Source organism: Henckelia pumila, chromosome 4 (assembly GCF_033568475.1).
Source record: "Henckelia pumila isolate YLH828 chromosome 4, ASM3356847v2, whole genome shotgun sequence".
Lineage (NCBI taxonomy): Eukaryota > Viridiplantae > Streptophyta > Magnoliopsida > Lamiales > Gesneriaceae > Henckelia > Henckelia pumila.
In genome coordinates, this window is record NC_133123.1 from 29179473 (window position 1) to 29202803 (window position 23331).

General features: G+C 32.7%; 2 protein-coding genes across 3 annotated transcripts; both read left to right on the forward strand.

The window, feature by feature from the left end:
• The first annotated feature begins 1139 nt into the window (after window positions 1–1139).
• LOC140859895 (transcription factor MYB16) lies at window positions 1140–3460 on the forward strand. The gene is made up of 4 exons (XM_073262508.1): window positions 1140–1406; window positions 1501–1630; window positions 2092–2359; window positions 2811–3460. Exons 1-4 carry the CDS (start codon window positions 1274–1276, stop codon window positions 3393–3395), a joined length of 1116 nt encoding a protein of 371 aa, XP_073118609.1. The 5' UTR covers window positions 1140–1273; the 3' UTR covers window positions 3396–3460.
• A 14937-nt stretch (window positions 3461–18397) lies between these two features.
• LOC140859924 (cystathionine gamma-synthase 1, chloroplastic) lies at window positions 18398–22907 on the forward strand. Of its 2 annotated transcripts, XM_073262551.1 has the most exons (12): window positions 18398–18845; window positions 18900–19100; window positions 19434–19537; window positions 19994–20067; window positions 20172–20340; window positions 20695–20754; window positions 20851–21054; window positions 21166–21252; window positions 21460–21567; window positions 22020–22115; window positions 22221–22339; window positions 22535–22907. In XM_073262551.1, the coding sequence occupies exons 1-12, from the start codon at window positions 18503–18505 to the stop codon at window positions 22656–22658; spliced, it is 1689 nt and encodes a 562-aa protein (XP_073118652.1). In that variant the 5' UTR covers window positions 18398–18502; the 3' UTR covers window positions 22659–22907. The 2 variants fall into 2 exon arrangements, with proteins under 2 accessions (XP_073118652.1, XP_073118651.1); XM_073262550.1 differs by having other exon boundaries at window positions 18398–19100.
• The last annotated feature ends 424 nt before the right edge of the window (window positions 22908–23331 follow it).

Sequence of the window (23331 nt, forward strand, 5' to 3'; positions counted from 1 at the left end):
TATGTTAGAAAAATGCATCCTTAATTTGCAATGATTTTTCCTATTTTAGTTCTTTTTTATCGAAATGTCACGTCATCAATTTTTAGTGTCATGCATGTAAACTTTTCCATTAAAATAAATACAAAAGTTGGAAAGAGTGCAAATTAATTAATGTTCTAAAACTGTAAATTGATCCACTTATGCGAATAGGAAATAAAAACATATATACAAATTAATTTCCAAAATTGTAATTTTACCTAATTTACGATCCACCCTTACTAGAGATAGAGTAAATGCTAAACATACCAAACAGCTGCTCGATTTCTTTGTGATCATATCCATCGACTATATATTTCGTAGCTTCTTGATATATGCAACTATAATAATATTCATCATTCAGGAATAAATATCAAGATGAATCGAGATTGACTCATCATTGTTCATGCATGCTATAAACGTAATCATGTCGATAAAATTTCTTAATTTGACAAAAAAAAATGTATTCGAATAATCATGTGAACACATATGGATTATATTTTTCTAAAAAAATACAAACTCAACTTGTTATAGCTTCCAAATATATAATAAGCCCTATATTAATAAATATGAAGACTTAATTATATTTCATGCATGAGTTCATATATGTCCGAAAACGAGGAAAGTAACCTAGCTAACTACCAGATCAAGATAGAAAAAAGTTTATAGAAATAGTAGGTAGAAGCGTATTTTGCGTATCCATATATATTAATATTAATTAATTAACAGTACACACAAAAAGTACGTCAAATTAATTAATAATTTTAATTTTTAAAAGGACCACCAATATATTTATATATAATAAAATAAATAAATAAAAATTGAGGCATTAAATTAAACCCTTGAAATCAGCATATATTAAAAACATGCATGTTCCATAAATGAAGTCGAAACGGGTTAATAAATTATTATGTTATTTATGCTATACGGCCGGTGAGTGAGTGTAAAATGCTTTCTTAAATTTTTCCTTAAACAAATTAAATTAATTTTTTTTAAAAAAATATAATATAATATAACATATAGATGTATATATATATATATATAGATAAGTTGTCATAATCAAATCATTAAATACCTTCATCCCATCTTTGTCGCTGACCCCAACCCCATCTCCCTCCCTTATTTACTGCTACACTCGTAGCTCTCTCATGTCCATGTATCCACTTCACTTCAAGAATCAGTAACCATCGAGAAACAAATACACCGCTAGCTGTTTCTTGAATCTTGATCGATCTCTGGTACAAATTAAACTCCGGCAATGGGCCGCTCCCCGTGCTGCGATAAAATCGGGTTGAAGAAAGGGCCGTGGACTCCCGAAGAAGATCAGAAGCTCTTGGCTTATATCGACCAACATGGCCATGGAAGCTGGCGAGCTTTGCCCACAAAAGCTGGTAATTAAGCTATATATTCAAATGAAGTACTTTGCATGTAAATATATATGTGGGTTTTTTGAATTGGGTCCCTTTTTTTTATGTTAATGAACAGGGTTGCAGAGATGCGGGAAGAGTTGCAGATTGAGGTGGACGAATTATTTAAGGCCTGATATTAAAAGAGGCAAGTTCAGTTTACAGGAAGAGCAAAGTATCATTCAGCTCCATGCCCTTTTAGGAAACAGGTAGAAATTAAATATTAAGTTTAGTTATGTATAATTAATTCAACTTTTTGAAATTTTTTCCAACTCCCGAACTGTCAGTTAGTATAATTCAAGCTTTCCAGTTAAGATGTTGGTGAGAAATGTTTCCAAATTTGTTGTAATAAAGAAGCTACGACTTCCATTTTCTGACGAATTATTGCCCAGTTGTGATGGGTTTTTTAATTTTAATTTAATTTCTATGTGCCCCCTGCAGCAGCATTTACTCTATTAATATATATGCCATGCAAGAATGGGTCGATTTTGTGTATAAATCTTTGGAGTTGAACTCAAACTTTGTGGAATATATAGCAGAATTAAACTGTTTGGTTTGTCATATTTAGGTGAATTTATAACCATTTGTGTCTTCTTCTGATCAAAGTGATGATTGATTAGAGTGTGTCGTTTTTGTGTTTGATTGTTGTCTTGTTGTGATGATCTATCAGGTGGTCTGCCATAGCCACTCATTTGCCTAAAAGAACAGACAACGAGATAAAGAATTACTGGAACACTCATCTGAAGAAAAGATTGGTTAAAATGGGTATCGACCCCGTGACCCATAAGACCAAGAACGATGCTTTGTTGTCCAGCGATGGTGGCCAGTCCAAGAATACGGCCAATCTCAGCCACATGGCTCAGTGGGAGAGCGCCCGTCTCGAAGCCGAATCAAGACTTGCCCGCCAATCCAAACTCCGCTCAGCCATTTCGTTTCAGGTACTGTTTTTAATTAATTAGTTTTTATAACAAGTAGTACGTACGTACTATATATATGTTGTCCATTTTAATTATGTTTTGGTAACCAAAACAGTCAAATTTGTTCACAACACAGTAAATTTTTTTTTTTCGCTTCACCTAATTCTAAATCATAGTAGAGGGGCGGATGTAGCCAAGTGGATCAAGGCAGTGGATTGTGAATCCACCATGCGCGGGTTCAATTCCCGTCGTTCGCCCATGACTACAAAAGGATTTTTTTTTAGTGAACGTATCACAGCTAACTCCTATTTCTTTTTTGTAAAGACGACTCATCTATAAAAAACTCGTTGATGTGACATCAAAAATTGTTGTCTAGTAATGCTCAACACAAAATGTTATAAATTCAAAATGTGATCTTGTTTCTAACAATTTGCAACATGTTAATTATGGTTGTGATTGACTGAAAACACAGGCGAGGAACTCGGAATTCGCCTCCACGTCGAGCCAGAACCAGAATCCGGGAGGCACGCTCCGATGTCTCGACGTGTTGAAAGCATGGAAAGGCGACTTCTGGGGTAAAGATAGAGAAGTAGGAGGAGGCAGCGGCGGCAATTCCACGACGGGGATAGGCGGCAGAGATCAGCTGGAATCCCCAACTTCAACGCTCAGCTCCTCCGCCGGGACTGGGCAGCAACACTCCGCCGCCTTCATGGAGTCTCTAAGAAACTGCTCGGAGTCGTATTACGCCGCCGGAATCATGAAAGAAGAAACCGGAGAGGAGTGGAAACTGAATCCGGCTCAGTTCCCGTCGTCTGAATTGCAGGATCCGCCATTTCCAGGGATGGATCACTCCGCAGATCAGCGAGTACCTCGTGGGAGTTTCGTGGAGAACTTCACGAACCTTTTGCTGAGCACATCTTCCGACAGACGCTTCTCCGATGACGGCGGAGATTCGGACATGAACGGCGGCGGAGATTACGGTGAAGAGAACAAGAATTACTGGAACAGCATTCTCCATTTGGTGAATTCATCGCCTTCTGTTTCACCCATGTTTTGAGAGTTTACAGTAATTAATGTGGAACAGTACACATATTCCATTTCCACCTTCTACATGAATCTTCATTTAATTCCCCAATTTCTGTATCTATTTTTTTTATTTATTTATTCTCCTTTCTCAATAATAATAATAATAATAATAATAATAATAATAATAGCTGTGTCCAAGTTGGTGGAGTAGGTGAACTCTTGATCAGAGGTTAGGAGAACGTAGTTTGCAGGCTATTGCGTTAGTCCGAAGGTTTACCCAATACACATCGAAAATAGCGATTGCGGGTTCCCACATCAAAAAAAATAATCATAATAACATTAATGATAATAATAATATTTAATTATTATAATTATAATTATATTAAAATTATAATATGAATAAAAATATGACCATACCCATTAAAGACCTTCGTCTCTGTTGCAATTTCATTAATTATTAAATCGGTAATGCTACATGTACACTGAGGGTTACACGTTGGCTTACACATTGTACTTGAAATTACATGATTATTCATGCACTTTATTTGGAAAAAATCTTTCAAAAATACATATAGAATAATCATGTAATTTCAAGAGTAATGTGTAACTCAACGTGTAACCCTCATTGTACATGTAGCATTACCCTTATTAATTATATGTGTATCATTATTATATATACAGTATATGTATTATATAATGGCATATATCAGCATAATTAACTCACATGTCCTGTCATATATAAATTATAATTGTCTTAAAATTAATTTTAATATATATCTATATCATTAATCATTAGTAAAACAAAAGGAGTGAATAATAACTGTTTTTATGGTGAAGTTTTTTTTTTTTTTTAATTCCAAACCTATCCTTTCATATATTAACTTTTAAACATATTTAATTTTGTAGAGATGCTTAATTTCTCATATTTTATATAAAAAAATATCTTACTAAATCTTATATCATATTTATTTTTGTACAATATGGTAATTAAATTGAAATTTTCAAAAAAAAAATGTACAAACATATTATGTTTCACACACAACGTGTGTGCTTAGTTGCTAGTTTTAAATAAGTGTAATGTAATAATATTACATTTTAAAATTAATATATATGTGAGTTAATTTGATTGATATAATGAGATACAGGCTTGCCAAAAATAGAATAACTAATGACATTTCGAATAAATGTGAGAAATACATAAAACATAACTTGAAGTAGCATTCTAAATATTTTTTTATCGATCTAAAATTTAATATGTTATGATACTTTATTTGATTCGATTAATTCAATTAAAATGAATGTAAAAATAATATGTGGGTTTATTAATATTTTTTTATTTATTTGACACGATAAAATTATATATCATATATAAATAGGTATTGACACGATAAAAATTTTTATTGTAAATAAAACTATCGTGAATATTTCAAGAATATCTCGCTTAGAGAATAAAACAAAGTCTTATTTTTTTCAGATAACAGATGTATATATGTGTGCAATGAAACTAATGTTATTTATATTCTAATTATTTTAATTTATACGCTTTATGTTATAAACAAATGATCATTAGAGTGTATCTAAGATAAAGCACTAATCCGACTGTTGATATCTCAAAACACGAGTATAATTAAAATGTTATAGTGGCACTTGCAATTGACATGATAAATTATGAGTCATTATATATATAGACAAACATTTAGCATAATACTTTTAGGGTAGGTTGAAGTTTGAACTCTAACAACCGAAAGATAAAGTTCTGAATTAGAACTTTGAATATTAATGGATTTTAATAAAAAATTATATATACCAATAAAATCAAACAAGAACCCTACTATAAAATATCTTCGTATTGTGTCCATATATATACGTACATAAAACTCACGAGTGTCATTTTATTGATTCGTACGTGATTAATATTAAAAGTTTTTTGCAACAATAAATACATAAAACATCACATTATGTCCATATTTTGTCACGACTCTACTAACCCTATCATCCCTTAGACGTCTTAATCAAATTTATTAAGTTGGGATATTCATAAGTAATCCGATATTTGATTAAACGTGATAATTAATTTATAGGAATTATCATAAGTAGGCATGTTTTGTAACTTAAAAATGGTATTCAATAACTTGGATTTTCTTATTGTTTTTTTTGTCATTTTTTCGCTCGAAGCTACCAAATCATTTAAATATGACGTTGATGTTCTCGGTTCTCCTATATTAATATGAATCGTATAACAAAAATAAAACATATTTTGACGCCCTGCATATTTAAGTAGTGTTTGGAAGAACTTTTAGAAAGTATTTCTCATCTTTTTCTTCACAAAACTTCACAAAATTTTGAAAATTTTGTGAAAAAAAGCTAAAAAAATGCTTCCTAAAAGCTATTCCAAACACTGTCTTACACTAGCGAATCTTTTCAAATAACAATAATAATAATAACAACAACAATAATAAATTGTACTTTTGCAGATAAAATATATAATATATTAATTGGCGATAAAGTGAGTATTTAGTAGATGTATGTGTGGTTAAATATGAACCATTAAATAGTAAACGACTTGGGTAGCATCGGGAATAATTGAGAGTGAGGACCAATTGCGTTTAATTTTTGCCTTTTCAAATGACGTGTATCGTGACAAAATTCGTATGAGGTCCCCTGACCTCTGCCTCCTCCTATGACTTTTCAACTTCATCCATCGATTAATTCATTGTTAATTCTTGAAAAAATAATTTCATTTTGTATTCTAAATAAATAAATGTCGATATCCATAAATACGTATCAGTATTGAGCCGTCAATTTGGGTTAGGTTCACTGGGTCGGCTTGCCCCGCCTCACAATTTAAATGAGTTGGGTTAAAAAAATTTCAATCAAACTAAATGTGGACCTAGTGTGCCAACCCACCTAGGACCACGACCCATTCGTGTTGGCTCGTCGCGGGTCTGGAGAATTATTATTTATTTTTATTTTATTGTGAAATATATATTTTTTAATGAAAGTTGTGAATTTTTTTTATTAATTACTTTATATAAAATTTACATGTATGCAATCAATAATTAAAATTTTTTATTAATATTTATTTATGAAATAAAATTTATAATTAATTATAATGATTTTGATTTATTTTTGTTTATAGTGAGCCAACTCGCGGATCGGCCCCCTAACCCGCAACCCACCTTGAATTGAATTGGGTTGAGGATTTCCAGCCCGCCGAGATGGTGGCCGGCCTACCCTCGAAATTTTTTTTGGGCCGGACCGTCCCGTTATGGGTTGGCCCGTTTGACAACTTTAATCATTATGATAAAACGTGTGCAAACATCGATAGACATGTGTAAATAAAATACATAAATTTTCATTTTTGTGGAAATTTACTAATTTGTTGTGTGTAGCGTTGATAGCCAGACATGTCAAAATTAGTTAATGGGATCCGCCGACACACCTTTTTGATAGGTTTATAAATTACCTATGTTAGATGGCGAGACTGAATGTCTTATGGGCTTATCCAATTTTATGTGTAGGTTGGTGGGTTAGGGTGACTCGGCCCACCGATTGAAGGGGCGAGAAATTTTTGGCTGAACTCAACTATTTTATATGATAGTCAAGTTGACTATTCTAACTATTTTGAAATTTTTATTTAGGGTTGATATTGATGTGTACAGTGTCACGATACATCAATATTTTTCTTAGAAAAATGATTAAATTTCAAAACAAATAACCAAAATTGTCAAATGATAAAAGACACGTCATGACAAATTCAATTTCAATAACATGGCATATCAAAATCACAATAATCCAAAACATGAAAGAAGAAGAAAACAAATTTTCCTAAAATAAAATATTTATAAATTTGAAAATTTTAAGGTGGGAGAAACTATTTTTGTAACACCCGGTATTTTAAATACGTAAATTCGCATGCATAATTAGGAAATTTATTTATTTAAAATTTTAGATTATGGGTTAAATTATTATGTGAATTATTTGTGCATGATTTAAATTATTTTCAAGCATTTAACCCATAATTAGTGATTTTTATGAATTATTGGTATTTGAATTATTTTATCGCGTAGACGGGACCGTGGACGGACGAGATGACAACTTTCTATCCAATTTATTTCATGAGCCTTTTAAGAGCCCAAAAATATTATTTTGAGTTTTATTTCCTCAAAATTATCATTATTTAATTTTATATAATTTTAGGAGTCCATTTTTATTCAAAATAAGCCAAAATATTGACTTTTTAGTATTTTTAAAATTCCCTTAATTTTTAATTTCGGGATTTATGTTTGATAGTAGATTATTTTGTATTTTTTAAGAGTTTAAAATTTTACATTTTATGTATATTACTAATCTAATTAAATTATATTATCGATCTAACTAATTTTAATTATTTTAAAAACAAAAACTTAACCTAATCTACCCAACCCCTCACCCGATTACCCTCACTCAGCTGACACACCCATCCTCCATCACCTTCTTCATCGATCAGCAGGATCTCGGACCTCCATAGCCACGGTTCTTGAGGTTTTCAAGTTGAATCATAGTCGTTCCGTCGTCCCGGACTCGTCGCCTACGTATTTTTCTCTTCAATTTCGGTGCAAGGCATGTTTCTTTTCAATTTTAATGTGCCATATTAATGTTTATGCGTGTGTGTGCGTGAACAATAGGGTTCTTTCAAAGAATTTTCAGAAAAACGATTTGGTTGGATGTTTGAGTCATGTTCATGCGTTTGTTTGATCTTGTTCACACGTTTTTGTTTGGCATGGATCGTGCAAACTGCTGGCCAGGGTCCCGAGGATGTGGGAGGGTGGTCTAGACTCAAATGGCTCAAGTGGTTCGAGCCAAACGAGCCTAGGAAGAGGTCAAGGTGCGATCGGCCCTTAGGATGCGCAGGCTAGGGTTCTCGAGTAAGGGGCTTCGGCTTTTAAAGTCCAGGGTGCATGGGGTCAGACCAGGTGCTGGGTTCGAACCGCCCAGACGTGGGCTACGTCTGGGCGGCGGAGCTCCGGCCAGGGGCGGCCGGAGCAGGGCGGCAGCAGCCCTAGAAAGGATGCTGCTCGCGGCCGAGAGGAATGGAGAAGGGGGGGATCGGGTTTTAGGGTTAGAAAGGATCCGGGTCGGGTGATTGGGTCCGGGTCGGGTCTGGAAAGCCATGGGTTAAGTTAGTTGGGTCCGGGTCCGGGTTAAGTTAGTTGGGCTCGGGTATTTTTATTTTTAAATTTTTAGTTTAATTAAAGGTTTAATGGGCCTAATTAAATCTCAAAATTTATTTGGGCTCCATTTAAATATTTTGGGATTGAATTTAATTATTTGGGCTTAATTAAATTAATTTAAGTTAGTCCACTAATTTTTATGGGCTTTAGGGCTCATGGAAGTTATTGGGCCAGTCTTTGGGCTTTTGGGCTCATTGGGTCTGAACAGGTTGTTATTGGGCCAGGAATGTTTTAATGGCTTTAATTAATTAATTGGGCTTAAAAATGTAATGTTGGGCTTAAGTATGTTAATGGGCCAGTCTCAGTGTTAATGGGCCAGATTTAAGTAATTGGGCTTGAGTGTTAGGGCCAGCAGCCAGTACAATCCATGAGAAATTTGCATGTGTCCTGAATATATATTTAATTATTTTTATGCATGGAAGTTATTTTAATAATTATATGTTAGTATGAAATTTAAATTAAAAATATATATGAAGGACACACATTTTATTTAAGTACATGCATTCATGAAATAATTTTTATGCATGATTTAATGTTTAAGGTTGAGCAAAAGAAAATAATTTTTATGTTGGAAGTTGAAGTAGTGTGACAATTTGAGGGGGATTCGTCCCCATATGTGAACTATTGAAGGGCAGTTTACTGCCAATTTAAGAGGTGATTCGTCACCGCCACGTACGTTGGTTTCCACGCTGATCAGTATTTAATGTATGATTTAAGGTTACACTATGGATACAACCATGCGATGTTAGAAAATAATTTTCTCAACAATGTTTATGTATTATGTATGATTATGATATTTAAGTTTAATTTAAGTTATGTTATGTCATGATATTTTTAAGCATGCTCATTCATGTATATGTTATGTATTAGTATTAAAGTGATTTAAATTATTTTAAACCCTTGTTATGTTAGCATGTTGGGCCTCTAGGCTCACTACACTGGTATGGTGCAGGTGAGTACGTAGAGGAGGATGTGGTACCCACCGGCGGCGAGGACATATGAGCGGACTTGCAGTGACCCCGTGACCGTGATAGACGTCTGAGTCTGTTTTGAATGTTTCGAACATTTTAGCATATTATACATTTTATTTATTTTCAGTGGTTGATAGTATGGGATATTTTATTTAAATATTTTCAGTGCATGCAAAACTTTAATTTATTTTATTTTGTCAGTATTTTATTAAAACGCATGACTCAGATATTGAATTTATGAAATATTAAGTTTTCGATTTGTTGAATTATTTTTATTCAAGTTATTTATTTTTAAATCTACTTATTCTGTGCATATATGTATGAGCATGTATGTACATATTTTTACTTAGTAAGTATAAAAAAAAATTTCCGCATATTTATTTATTTATTATTTAGAGAGTTAGGGTCGTTTCAATTTTGATTTAACTGTTGTAGGCAAACGAAATTCCAAAAAAAAAAAAAAAAAAAAAGCAAAAATTGAGATAACCCAAAAATAAATAAAATTGTCACTCCACTTTTCTCATAGCTATATAGGTGTATAAACCGAACAAAACTAGTTCGTGTGCTAAATATAGTTGGAGTATTTGGTCTTCGATGCATACATAAAAATTAAAACATATAGATGTAGAAAGATTTTTATATATTGATTTACCTATCCAACATTTTATGTAATTAACATTCACCTTCGTTGACATATTATAATGTTTGCAGTTGATTATAAGAGAGGTGAATGTTAAATACATAAAATATAGAAAAAATGAATACAAATAACTCAATATTTAATTACGAAGCATTAATTTTCCTTATGTAAATTTGTGCTTGCATTTTTCTTGTTACCTTCCTTGTAAGGTTAAGTACTGTGGAGAACGAAAACTTTAGCAATGAACATTTAGTATGATTAAAAAATAATAATCTCTACTTACTATATTGTTTTATAACTTAATATACACATATTTGTGATATGCTGATTCTATTTTTGGTACTTCACGGACACTGTAAAATGTTCACACGAACATCTTTTAAAATATGTGTATATTAAGTTATAAAACAATATAGTAAGACACTGTAAAATGTTCACACGAACATCTTTTAAAATAAATTAAATACTTTCAGATGTTACATGAACATCTTGTGGTATCTATGAGGTGTAAATAACATACGCTCAGAATATCAAATTAATATATATATATAAATATATATAGAGTTTTGCTATCTTGCCCACTCACCGTGCACACATAATGTGCCCACCATGAGGTGACACTCAACTATTGAACACGCAATTCATCACATTCAATAGTTGAGTGTCACCTCATGGTGGGCACATTAGGTGGACACTATAAGTGGGCAGGATAGAAAAATTATATATATATATATATATATATATATATATATATAAATATATATAATCTTGTTTCCCTGCACACCAGTGTGCAGGAATTTTGTGTGCACCTTATGATATTCACGTGAACATCTGATTTTTTTTTAGATGTTCGCGCGAACATCCCGCGGTGCATACAAAATCCCTGCACACTGGTGTGCAGTGGATTATGACTATATATATATATATATATATATATAAATTAATATGTAGTCGACGTCATGTAATAGTCAGAATTATTTTTCACATCTGAATCATGTAAGTTGTAACACCACATCGTGAGTAGTCACAATCTCGGGCAAAGAAATTAATTACGTCACATTCTCTATCTTTATAATAGAGTAAGTTTCTAGAAAAGAAGGTCAAAAAATGTGATGATTCATTGCACATGCGATCTGTTTTTCCCGTCGCAAATTGCATTTAATATGTGACCCTTTATTTCGTTTTAATTATGTATTAAATTCTTATCATATGATCCCTTCCAAAAAAAAAGGGAAAAATCTTATCTTATGATTAGGTAGGTACCTTTGAGGATTAAATGTGTTCAATATCAACATATTGTCATATTTTATTATACATTTCTTTTGCTTTGTTAGTTTCGGGAATCGATCATTAATATTTTAATTTGAAACGATATATGATTCTCATTGGCAAAACTATCTATCAAAATGTTGGGAAATTATTAGATCTCAGATCTGGAACAATTATTGCACGATGTTGCACCATTTTTTCACAAATAATTACTTGAAAGTTTGATTTTCATAAACTCATTAGAGCGACCATTTCTTATGATAGTTTTTGTGTATTTTACGATGCTCCTATTTTTATTTCTGATATCATGCTCCACCATTGTAATAACTCCATTTTGATTCAATAGTGAGTTACGTTGCTTTGGTTAAAAAAATGAAAGATTTATTTTTCAGTTAAGTTCAATATTGGACAATTTTTCGTTTGTGGGGATCGAGTTATTTTGTACAAACACGGGATTTTACAAGCCAGGCTGTACCAAAGAAAGTTTAGAATAGCTACACCCGTTTTGTTCACCAAAAACGTAGAGATGGCATACTTACCTAATAAAACCCAACCAATTCTTTTGCTTTGTATTTTTTAGTATTGATTATTACATCCACAAAACATATGATTGTAGTATCATGAACTATTTTTTTTTTTTTTAAAAAAAACTTAACTCAATTCAAAAACTAATTCAAAAAATGATTCGGAACTCCATCTAACAAAAGTAAAACATCTTGACAAAAAACCAAACGGGACAAATTAGACGTCATTTATATTTATCTCGTCTCTCGGAAAATGTAGATATGAGAATAAATAAGATTGAACTAAGTTATAAAAATCAAAAATAATTTTATTTTATTCCTTTAAATTTATAAATAGTAAATAAAATGATTTCTGATCTTACATTGTGTTGTGCTTGTATTTCATTTGACACAGGTATAATTAATTATAATTATTAATTTTTTTAAAAAATAATATTCCGAGAGAAGAAAAATATTCGGGCATTACAGGCAGCAGAAATATTTCAAATGGCATTGATAATTAAAGCTGCAAAGCGGATCCTGTCACCGTCAATTTCTGCACATTAACAATAGGCTTCTGCGAAATTTAATCTGCGCAGCGCCTCAGTACTGTGCGACCAAATCCCTTTCAATTATACATATTCATGATTCAATTATACATATATGTATCGCAATGCTAAATCCTGAGTTGATGCGACGGCGGCAGCGGTGGAGGCGGAGAGCAGCCGCGGAGGAACAGAGGCGGCGGAGCTGGGAGAGGATCTGATTCAGTAGTCTCTGATGAAAAGAATGAGGTTCATTGTGAGATTTATCCTATATATACGACCAAAGCCCTAATTGTTCACAACTTACACGATCGGCCTTTACTTTACAACATTAAAGCCCATTGGACTACGTTTTACAATGCCTTATAAAACATTAACCATTCTAAAAATTTAGCCCATTTCAATATTACTTTTATAAATTTTGGGCTTACAAGTATTTATACCCAACTCATTTTATGGGCCCCAAAATTTTGTCCATTAATTTAGGAGGTTAACTTGTAAGTTGTAACCCACGGAGTTTTAACCTTTATCTTTTAACCTCAAATTAAAGGTAAAATTTTAATTTTGATTTTGTATATTTGTCACTTTGTGATTTTGATCTTTTATGCTTTCATATTTTAGTCCAGCATGTTCTGATTTTTGGCAATTTCAGTCATTTTTTTCGAAAATTCTTACGTGACATGTATATGCACGTCAGCTCCATATCAGCACTGCATTGGTGTCACATCAGCGCCACATCGGAAAAAAAAAACTAAAATTCCAAAAAAAAATAAGATAGCAGATTAAAACTGGAATCTGAAAATATAGATGACCGAAATCGCAAACTGACAAACATTCAGCCCAAATTAAACTTACAAGATTTGTATCTCATAATTGATATTTGTCTATTTACGATAGTTCGTTCAAAAAATGTAAATTATATTTTAAAATAATATTTAAAAAATTTATATGAAAAATTATTTCAAAAATATAGAGATTTTTAATTGATCGTAAATAAAGTAAAAGAGGCAAACGCATGGCCATAAACTAGCCAGTTGATTATTCGCACATATATTGTGGTCCCTTACAAAGATCAAAAGTGAACATGTACTTTTATAAATGAAGACAAATTAAATGCCTACTTCCTTTTCTTTTCTCTGTTTTGTTTTCCTACATGATTTTATATATTATTTAATATAAATTAAATGATCGTTCCTTCTCATCTTCCCACCTTTTGTGGCTACCAAAGACCCCTCATATGGCAACTTGCAACTTGCAACTTGCAAGTAGTGTTAAGTGTGCTGTAACATGCCCCCTTCTCCATTATTACAGTGACAAGAAATCCATGGCCAAATCTCATTCGATCTTATTCTTTTTTATTATAACGACAACGAGATTAATAGTGTACAAATTACACAATACACACATGAAGTAATCAAAATTCATACATAAGACTACATTATGCATGCTTAAACAAATGTTGTCTTTGCGAATTCGAACTTGAAACCGCTCAACTATCCTTCATACGTCCACTTGCAACTTGTAAGTAGGGTATTGTGCTATATAGGCCCCTTCCTTCTTTATTATTACAATTATATAATGACAATTATGCTAAAAATAACAATTATAATGACAATGAACTCAAAGCCAACTACCATACCATGTCCATCGAATAAATGCTTGATATATATGTGATAGTTTGCAAACTGTATATATACACCAAATGAACGTACATAAGACTAAATGTATGCTAAAAAAGAGAACGTTTTTGTAAAATTCAACCTTGAAATTTCGACTATAGATTTTACACATTTAACCAACTCAACTGATATAATACACACACTCAACATACATATACCCTTCTTTGATGGCATCTACTTGCTTATTATTATGTATTCCTCTCAAATTAATTATATAAGAATTTGACATCTAAGATATATAGAGAGAGTCACGATCCTTGTGCTACTAATTTACGGGGGAGACGACAATTGAATATGTGTAATGACTAATGATACATATTTCCACGTAAAACTTATCTTCAATAAGTTGACAGATAATTTGTCGTTATTATATTATTACAATATTAATTAACGATGCTTATCGCATCCAGGAAATAAAATAACATTTGTACATGTACAATCCTTGTCATCCTAATATTAATAAATTCAACATCGGTTTAATTATGCATACACCCACAAAAATAGCACTACAAAACAATATTTACTTTCATAATCAACCATCATTATCTTGCTTAACAAGTGCACCATGCGTACTCTACTAATGAAAATAATTATACTAATATAATCATGTTTGAAGTTAGATTAAAGGATAATCCTTTTATGCCTGAAAACATTTTTGCCTCTCTCGTTTATTTATAATATTATTCTAAACTATATCTCTATTCATAAATTTTATAATTTTTTTTAATCTTATCAGAGTTAAATCTTCAATTTTAAAACTAACAGAAAATTGATGGCATTCATGCTAATACAACGATAATACCTAATGCTAAATTCAAGTGTGTTGTTCATAACGTAACTAAATTAAAATTGAACCCTTAAATGTAGTGTGAGTTACTAGTTATGCTAGTATTTTATCGACACAATAAATGTATATGTATTTAATTTTATTCCAAATAAGTTTAGATTCTACCTATGATGGGTAGGGATGGAAACGGGCGGGTTTGGACAAATTAAATATAATTTAAATTTTATTAAATAAAAAAATAAATAAGTTAAAAAATTAACAAATCATCATTAAATTTATTTTTTAAATTTATACTAATAATATTTAGGAAAAAAAATATTTCTACAATTTAAAATATATCATTTTTTATTTAATTAATAATTTATAACAAAAGAAAAATCATAATAATATATTATCAAGTTAAAAATATCATAATATATTAAAATTATTTAATTTCAAAAATATTATAAACTCAAATTAGAGATAAAATATTGATTATGTAATATAAATAATATAATTATATGTTATTAATATATATACATGCAATTTTATATTTATATTAAAATATTTTTAATATTTTTTTTTTTGGCGGGACGGGTTCGGGACGAGTCCGGCTAAACCCGAAACCCACCCCGAACCCGCATGTAGACCCGCTTGGCCAGGTCTAAATCCGCCCGCCGGGTCGGGTTCAATGCGGGGTCGAGTTTAGATCCGACCCATTGTCATCCCTAATGATGGGTTCTATGTCATTTTAGCCCTATCATGAAGTACATCTAGGGATGACAACGAAGCGGGTCTGGTGCGTATTTGGCTAAACCCGATACTCGCCCCCCACCATTTAGACATGCCCCGCCCGCGAACCCTGCAGGTCCAATTCGGGTTAGACCCGTTGGACCCATCAGAATTAAATAATTTTAAATTTATTAAATTTAAAAATTTAAAATTTTAAAAATTAACAAAAATCATTAAATTTAATTTCAAATATATATAGATAATATTTAAGATAAAAAATATTCTCAGTTAAAATTTATCAATTTGTAATTAATTAATAATTATTAGCCAAAAAAATATTATAATGATACATTTTTATATTAAACTTATCATGATAAAATAAATTCATTTCTATTCAATAATATTATATACTCAAATTATGGATAAAATATTAATTATTTAGTATAAGAATAGAATTATATATTATTAATATTACATATATATTTTATATTTATATATATATATAAACACTTTATTTGGCCAAACTCGGGACCGTTCCGAACCCGTTTGTGAACCCGCTCCGTCGGAGCGGGTTTCATGCGGGATCGGAATTAGACCCGACCCATTGCCATCCCTAAGTACATCCTTCAACTTTCAATATAAAATTTTATCAACTTTATTTTTTATCATTTATATTATATTATATTATATCACAAACTTATCAAGTACAACTCAACCTATTTATATATATTTTCTAATCAATTATCCAAATTAGGGGCGGATTATAGTTTCGTTCTTTTGTCTTATGGTTTATGCGTTATTTTTCTATAATTTTATGTTCGAGGGTCACAGATCTGTCACTATTATTAACGAAATAAAAATTTTAATTTAAAGTTCAGAATTTTTTTTAGACTAGTTTTTTAGATTTTTTTCAATATGGAAAAAAATGAGTTAAAATAAAATTTTAAAAGTAAAGTTTTATCTTTATAGGAAATACTCACGATTAACGTCTATACATGGAAAATAATAATTCAATTTAATAAAGACTTGATAATAGACATTAAAATTGACTCAATTAAAAAAGATTGAAAATGTGTCAATTAATCTATGAGCCCAAGACTAGGAGTGTTCCCAGTTTGGTTAACCGCTTAGACGAAACCGAAAATTTGGTTTGAACCAAAAATCGAACAGCGATTTTTGGTTTTTCGATTTTCGATTCCGTTCGTTTTTTTCTCTTGGTTCACCGAACCGAACCGAAAATGGTTTTTTTAAGTTTTTAAAATTTTAAATTGTTTTTTAATATTTTAATTCATTTTTATTTTTATTAACAAATAAATATAAATTAAATAAATAAAATAAATAAAAATTCGGTTAAACCGAAAAACAAACGAAAAACCCAAAATCTTTAGGTTTTTAACCGAACCGAACCGTGAAATTCGATTCGAATGAACACCTTTACTCAAGACAAATAAATAAAAGTATTTTTTTTAAAAAAAATGGGAATGAGTTCAGGGAGATCCTATTGCCCATTTTGCCCAAATAGAAATGTTCATGACAGCTAGGATAAAGACCCAACTGTTATCTTAGATAGTTCATTAAAATAGATATACATACTTGATAAAAAATTAATATATAATGCTAAAACCTTTTAAAATTTTCAACCTGCGTCTTCATGTAGATCCGCCCCTGATCTATATTATAATTATCGGACGATTATGTTTTAGAATCGTTAAAAATTTATTATGATTAAATATCAAACTCGAGATCTCATTTAAATACTTTTGTATCAAATAAGTTATAATCATCGAACTCGTACTTGTTTCTTTTTATCTTCATTTTTTTCATCTTCTGATCTCCACAAATCATTTGAATGACTCAAATTTATGTTAAGCACTGAACTCTTTTGTTTTATTTTGTTTTTTTTTAAAAAAAATCATAAATTTGTGAATTGGGTTGAAATGAAAACGACACACAACGCCGTCAATAATTTTACAAATCTGAACACGGACGTAACCTAACACAAGGTATAAGCCATTAAATGAAGTTCATGCACGAAACCAAAATATCACAATCTTAAATAAAATATTCAACATATGTTTTTTAAAATTAAATAACAAAAGAAAAAGAAGTTCAAAGTTAGGCAGATGTTTGGATCAAAAAGAATATCATCCGACGTTTGTTTAATTATTATTAATTATTAACATAGTGTAAAACAAAAAATGACAGAAAAATATTTCCTTAAATTTTTAGTAAAAAAAGTAGGAAAAGAGGGTAAATATTTCCAAATTATTTCAATATTAAAGTAGTTTACATACGTGATTAGCGCAAAAATTCACTCGTTCATTGAATGAACGATGATGAATTAATAATATAATGATTTTAAATCAATATAACTTGGATTAGATAATGGTACATGACAATATTTTTTGGAAGAACTTGAGCCAAACATTAAACAAAACAAGAATGATTAATAAACCAATGTGCTATCCTTCCCACCAAACAATGTCTATCATTTTTTTTTTTGGAATCATTTTTTTTTTAAATAACTTAAACTACCGATTCTATGTCACGAGGAAACACGATAAAGTCTTAATTTACCTCGATTCTCTCACTTTGTAACAAAAACTAAAAATATTCCTTAAAAAAAAAACTAAAAATACTAATTAAAATACTAATTAATTAATATAAAATTTTTGTATTATTGTTTGTTTTTATATAAAAGCGAAGCGCAGCAAGGCCGAAGAAACCCCCAGGAACCGCAATATATAACAAAGAGCGAGATTGTTGTCTTTCCTTCCATTTATTCAATAATAATCCGCTAACCTTACGTTTCTAGCCCTAATGGCCGTTTCCAGCAGCGCAATGACGTTTTCGGCCTTCGAGTGCCGTTCAGATCCCGATTTCTCGCGGACGGATGCGCCGTCCGCCAGGAAGATCAAGCCTCCGATGCTCCAAGGCGCGGTGTCGGCCTACGGCCTTTCCTCGTTGATTTTCAAATTCCCACCAAATTTTGTGAGGCAGCTGAGCAACAAGGCGCGACGGAACTGTAGCAACATTGGTGTGGCGCAGGTCGTGGCGGCTTCGTGGTCCAACGACCACGACGCGCCGGGTTTCAAGCCGGCGGCTAAGGCTGCCGATGCTGCGGCCGCGGCCGCGGCCTCCGCCTCCGCGCCGGTTGAGGCCGGTGTTGATGAGGTAGTTGTGGCTGAAAAGGCCGCCTCCGCGCCGGTTGAGGCAGGTGTTGATGAGGTAGTTGTGGCTGAAAATACTACTTCTCATCCGGTTGCCGCCGCCTCCTCACCGGTTGAGACCGGCGTTGATGAGGCGGTTGTGGCTGAAAATCCTGCTTCTGATCCGGAAAATGTACAGTCTGAGGCTTCGCCTCCTTTCAAATACGCTTCCTTTTTGAATTCCGATGGCAGCGTCGCGATTCATGCTGGTATATTTTTAATTAATTCAAATATTCTTTGATTTTTCTGTTCTCTTAACTTAATTCATTTTCATCCCTTGCGAGGTCTCATTTGTGTGTTTCTTCTAGCATATTCTTATTTTCTTGATTATCGGGAAAAAGCTTTGGAAGAAAATCATTTTTTTTGCAATACCTAATCATTTATAAGAAATTCTTGGTGTAATGATTATTCATGAAAATCTACATGCATTGTAAGAGGTCTCTTGCATTATTTGTTTGAACGTCCATCTTGGATTAGGATGATCGATTTTCTTTTTTGTCGTGGATTGTACTTTCTCTTTATGTTTACATTAATTTGTCCAGGTGAAAGATTGGGCCGCGGTATTGTGACTGATGCAATTACTACCCCAGTAGTTAATACATCTGCCTATTTCTTCAAGAAAACAGCTGATCTCATTGATTTTAAGGTATGTTCAATTACTTTCTGGAGATTGACCGAAGTTCCCAATTTGTCACCTCATTGAGAGGATTTGCTTTGCTTGGAAAATTGTTGGTCAATTATTAAGATGACTGTGATTAGTCGACAAAACTAATATTACTTCTCGAAGTCTAGCCAAGATGTGTTGAGTTGGTTTGGAAGGAAAAGAAATGGTCCAGGTTTGCTAGGAGTTAGAATTAAGTGAGACCGGCTTGCTCTAAATTTCTTGCCTAATTTAGTTTGTTGAACAGGATTAGAAATTATATGCCATTGCCTTTTATACATACACATATATCTGAGGAAATTTGTGCCAGTTTAGTGGTTTACCCTTAGTTTATGCTTGGATTGATGTATTTGAAGTGATGGGTTTCAACTGTTTACCAAAATTTGACCATAGAGATTGAGATGGATTTGACAAAATTAGCCGTCTTTGTTCGGTTTGCAGGAGAAAAGACGTGCAAGTTTTGAATATGGACGATATGGAAATTACACTACTATTGTTGCTGAGGAGAAGATAAGGTGAAACTGATTCTCCTGTTTAATTTTCATTAGAGCATTCAATTTGAAACAATTGTCTGGTGGATCACATCATCTGCATTCCGTCTATCAAAAATTTGTAACAGTGCACTGGAAGGAGCTGAATCAACCCTTCTGATGGCATCTGGAATGTGTGCTAGCACTGCCCTGTTGATGGCTTTGGTTCCTGCTGGAGGGCATTTGGTGACAACCACTGACTGCTATAGGAAGACTCGAATATTCATTGAGACTATTCTTCCCAAAATGGGGATCACTGTATGTCTATCTAGTTCAATCATTTAATTATTTTTAATTTAAATGGGAAAAAAATGCGGTCAACTTTTGAGTTTTAACTTCTCCTTGACCGAAAAAAAGAGCAAGACATTCTTACTTCATAATATTCGCGGATGAAATGTTGTAAATTCGTAACTGTTACATGCTTGCGTAAGCAATTGAACAAATTATTGATTATGTTGAGATAAAAGAAAGGAAAAAAAGAGGAAACCATGAGGTAAATTAGGTTAGTATTTTGAACATATTATTTTTGTGTGCACGGCACAACAAATAGTTTGTCTCTCATTGGGACCTAAGAGATCTGACGTTTTTTTTTATGCTAATAATCAAATGCAGGCTACAGTGATCGATCCTGCAGATGTTGGAGGTCTGAAATCTGCATTGGAGAAGAACAATGTTAGTATTAGTAGATCTTGCCTTCTACTTTTATGCACTCATTATGTTTTCTTCTTTGACTGTGTATTGAAAAGAAGCTGTATTACCTTCATGCAGGTGTCTCTCTATTTTACAGAGTCTCCAACCAATCCATTTTTGAGATGCGTTGATATTGAGTTGGTTTCGAAACTTTGCCACGATAAAGGAGCCTTGGTGTGCATAGATGGGACGTTTGCTACACCCTTTAACCAGAAGGCGCTGGCTTTTGGTGCTGATATTGTTATACACTCTGCAACAAAATATATTGGGGGTCATAACGATGTATGTTGACTCTGATATTTTGGCACTTTGATTTGAAACTTATTGGTATCATTAACGTTTTTAGAGTTACACTCTTAATGTTGAGGCTTGAGCTGTCATATTTGCATGTAGGTTCTTGCTGGGTCCATTAGTGGTCCTGAGAAGTTGGTTTCAGCTGTTCGCAACTTGCATCATATACTGGGGGGTGTTCTCAATCCTGTGAGTTGTCGAGATAAAAAAAATTTGTTGGCTCGATAATTTTGTCTCTGTCTCTGTAATATTCTTGCATTTTTTACACTTACTGTTTTCCGTGCTAATAAATCTTGAAGCATTGGGCGTGGTTACTGTGAGGTCGAACACTTTTGACCTTTTGCAACCTCATCTTTTATTATAATTAAGAAAAGCTACTGTGCCCCTTTTCGTCAGAATGCCGCTTACCTGATCATCAGAGGCATGAAGACGCTGCATCTTCGTGTACAGCGACAAAACTCAACAGCACAGAAGATGGCCGAGATTTTAGAGGCACATCCTAAGGTATTGAGGCATAATAAATTCGACACCTGATGAAGCTTATGTAAACTTTTTTGTGAGTAGGAATCTTGGTAATTTTATTTGCGGCTGTTCTTTTTACTAATGGTTTCTTTTAGTCGGATTTTCCTTCTCGCAGAGGTCGTATTCACTATAAGCACTCTATAGTATTAGTTTGACTAAGCTGACCTTTTCTCTTTGTTTTCTTGTTTCTCTGGCTGGGTTTTGTCAGGCTTTGATATCTTGATCATGATGTAGTTGATTCTTTACATACCTAGATTTGTTGAATGATTATCATCAGTGATTCATATTCTTTGGAACAAGTAGATTTTGAGCTGGATTCCCAAATTAACACTTTTGGGGCATGTTTCTTAGGGAATATCCATCATCTTCTTTGCATTGTCCACTACTGTTTTGTGTGCACCTGCTCAGATGGTGATACCAAAAATGTATTGCAGGTTAGGCGCGTCTATTATCCAGGCTTGGTTAGTCATCCAGAACATCAGCTTGCTAAGAAACAAATGACTGGTTTTGGTGGCGTCGTCAGTTTTGAGGTGAATAATTGTACAGAGTCACAGCAAGCTGTTTATCTTTAGAAGTTTATATATGTTTATGCATGATCAGTTCCTGTGATGATTCATCATTGTACCATTGGTTAGGTTGATGGAGACCTGCACACCACTGCAAAATTTGTGGACTCGCTGCAAATCCCTTACATAGCTCCATCTTTTGGAGGCTGTGAAAGCATCGTTGATCAACCTGCCATAATGTCTTACTGGTGCGTTTTTTAAGCATTTTTACAACTTAGCTTCAAGAATGATAAATCCTTCTGGTCATTCACTATTGCAACCATGCTCTATAGTCTTATAATATAATATCACTCGTTAGTGTTCGTATTTGTGATGGAAACTTTTTGAATATGCAACTCAAATTAGTACGAATGGGACGGTAACGCTGTGAATTCCATGGACAGGGATCTTCCTCAGGTCGAGAGGGCCAAGTATGGCATCTTGGACAACTTGGTCCGCTTCAGTTTTGGAGTTGAAGACTTTGAAGACTTGAAGGCTGACATTCTTCAGGCCCTGGAGACCATATAATACCCGCATCTGACCCGCTGTTTAACTGCTTTTCTTTTCTGCTGCTTTACTTTTTAGCACTTCAATGTAATAATCTGAATCATTGGTATTCGTTCGCTGTTGTTTCATGTTGATCATGAAACGTGGCTGAGTTAATGCCACGAGCAAGATCAGAAGTTGGAGGTGACATTTAAGATTGTCGAAACGATATCGAGTTCGAGTCTCAATGCCAAAAATTTAAGATCGTTGAAACGAGGCCAATTATTCTTGGATCGTATAAGCTTTTTAAAGAACATTCAAAAAAGCTAAAAAAATCGTATAAGCTTTTACGATTACAGTTTTTAAAGTTGACACTTAAAATGTCTCCAAGAAATATAATCTTCAGTCGTTTCACGCATTAACCATTAAGAAAATAAAATCTCCGTGTAATTGGTACAGCTCTCTTTGTCCAGTCTAGTTGCATTTGTTTAATACAGCTCATTTTTGACATGGTCTTTTGTTCGTCTTATTCTATATTATACCAACTCCTCCCTGCAATTTGCAATTGTTTGAAACACTAAAAACCAGAACAAAAATCGTAATTTCAGCCTACAGACAATAAATTCGAATTCTTACCTAATAATATTCCCTCTTATCCTTTATCCCATCAAGGATATTCTTTATAATTTCCTGGTTTCTGTCACTTTCTTCGTCG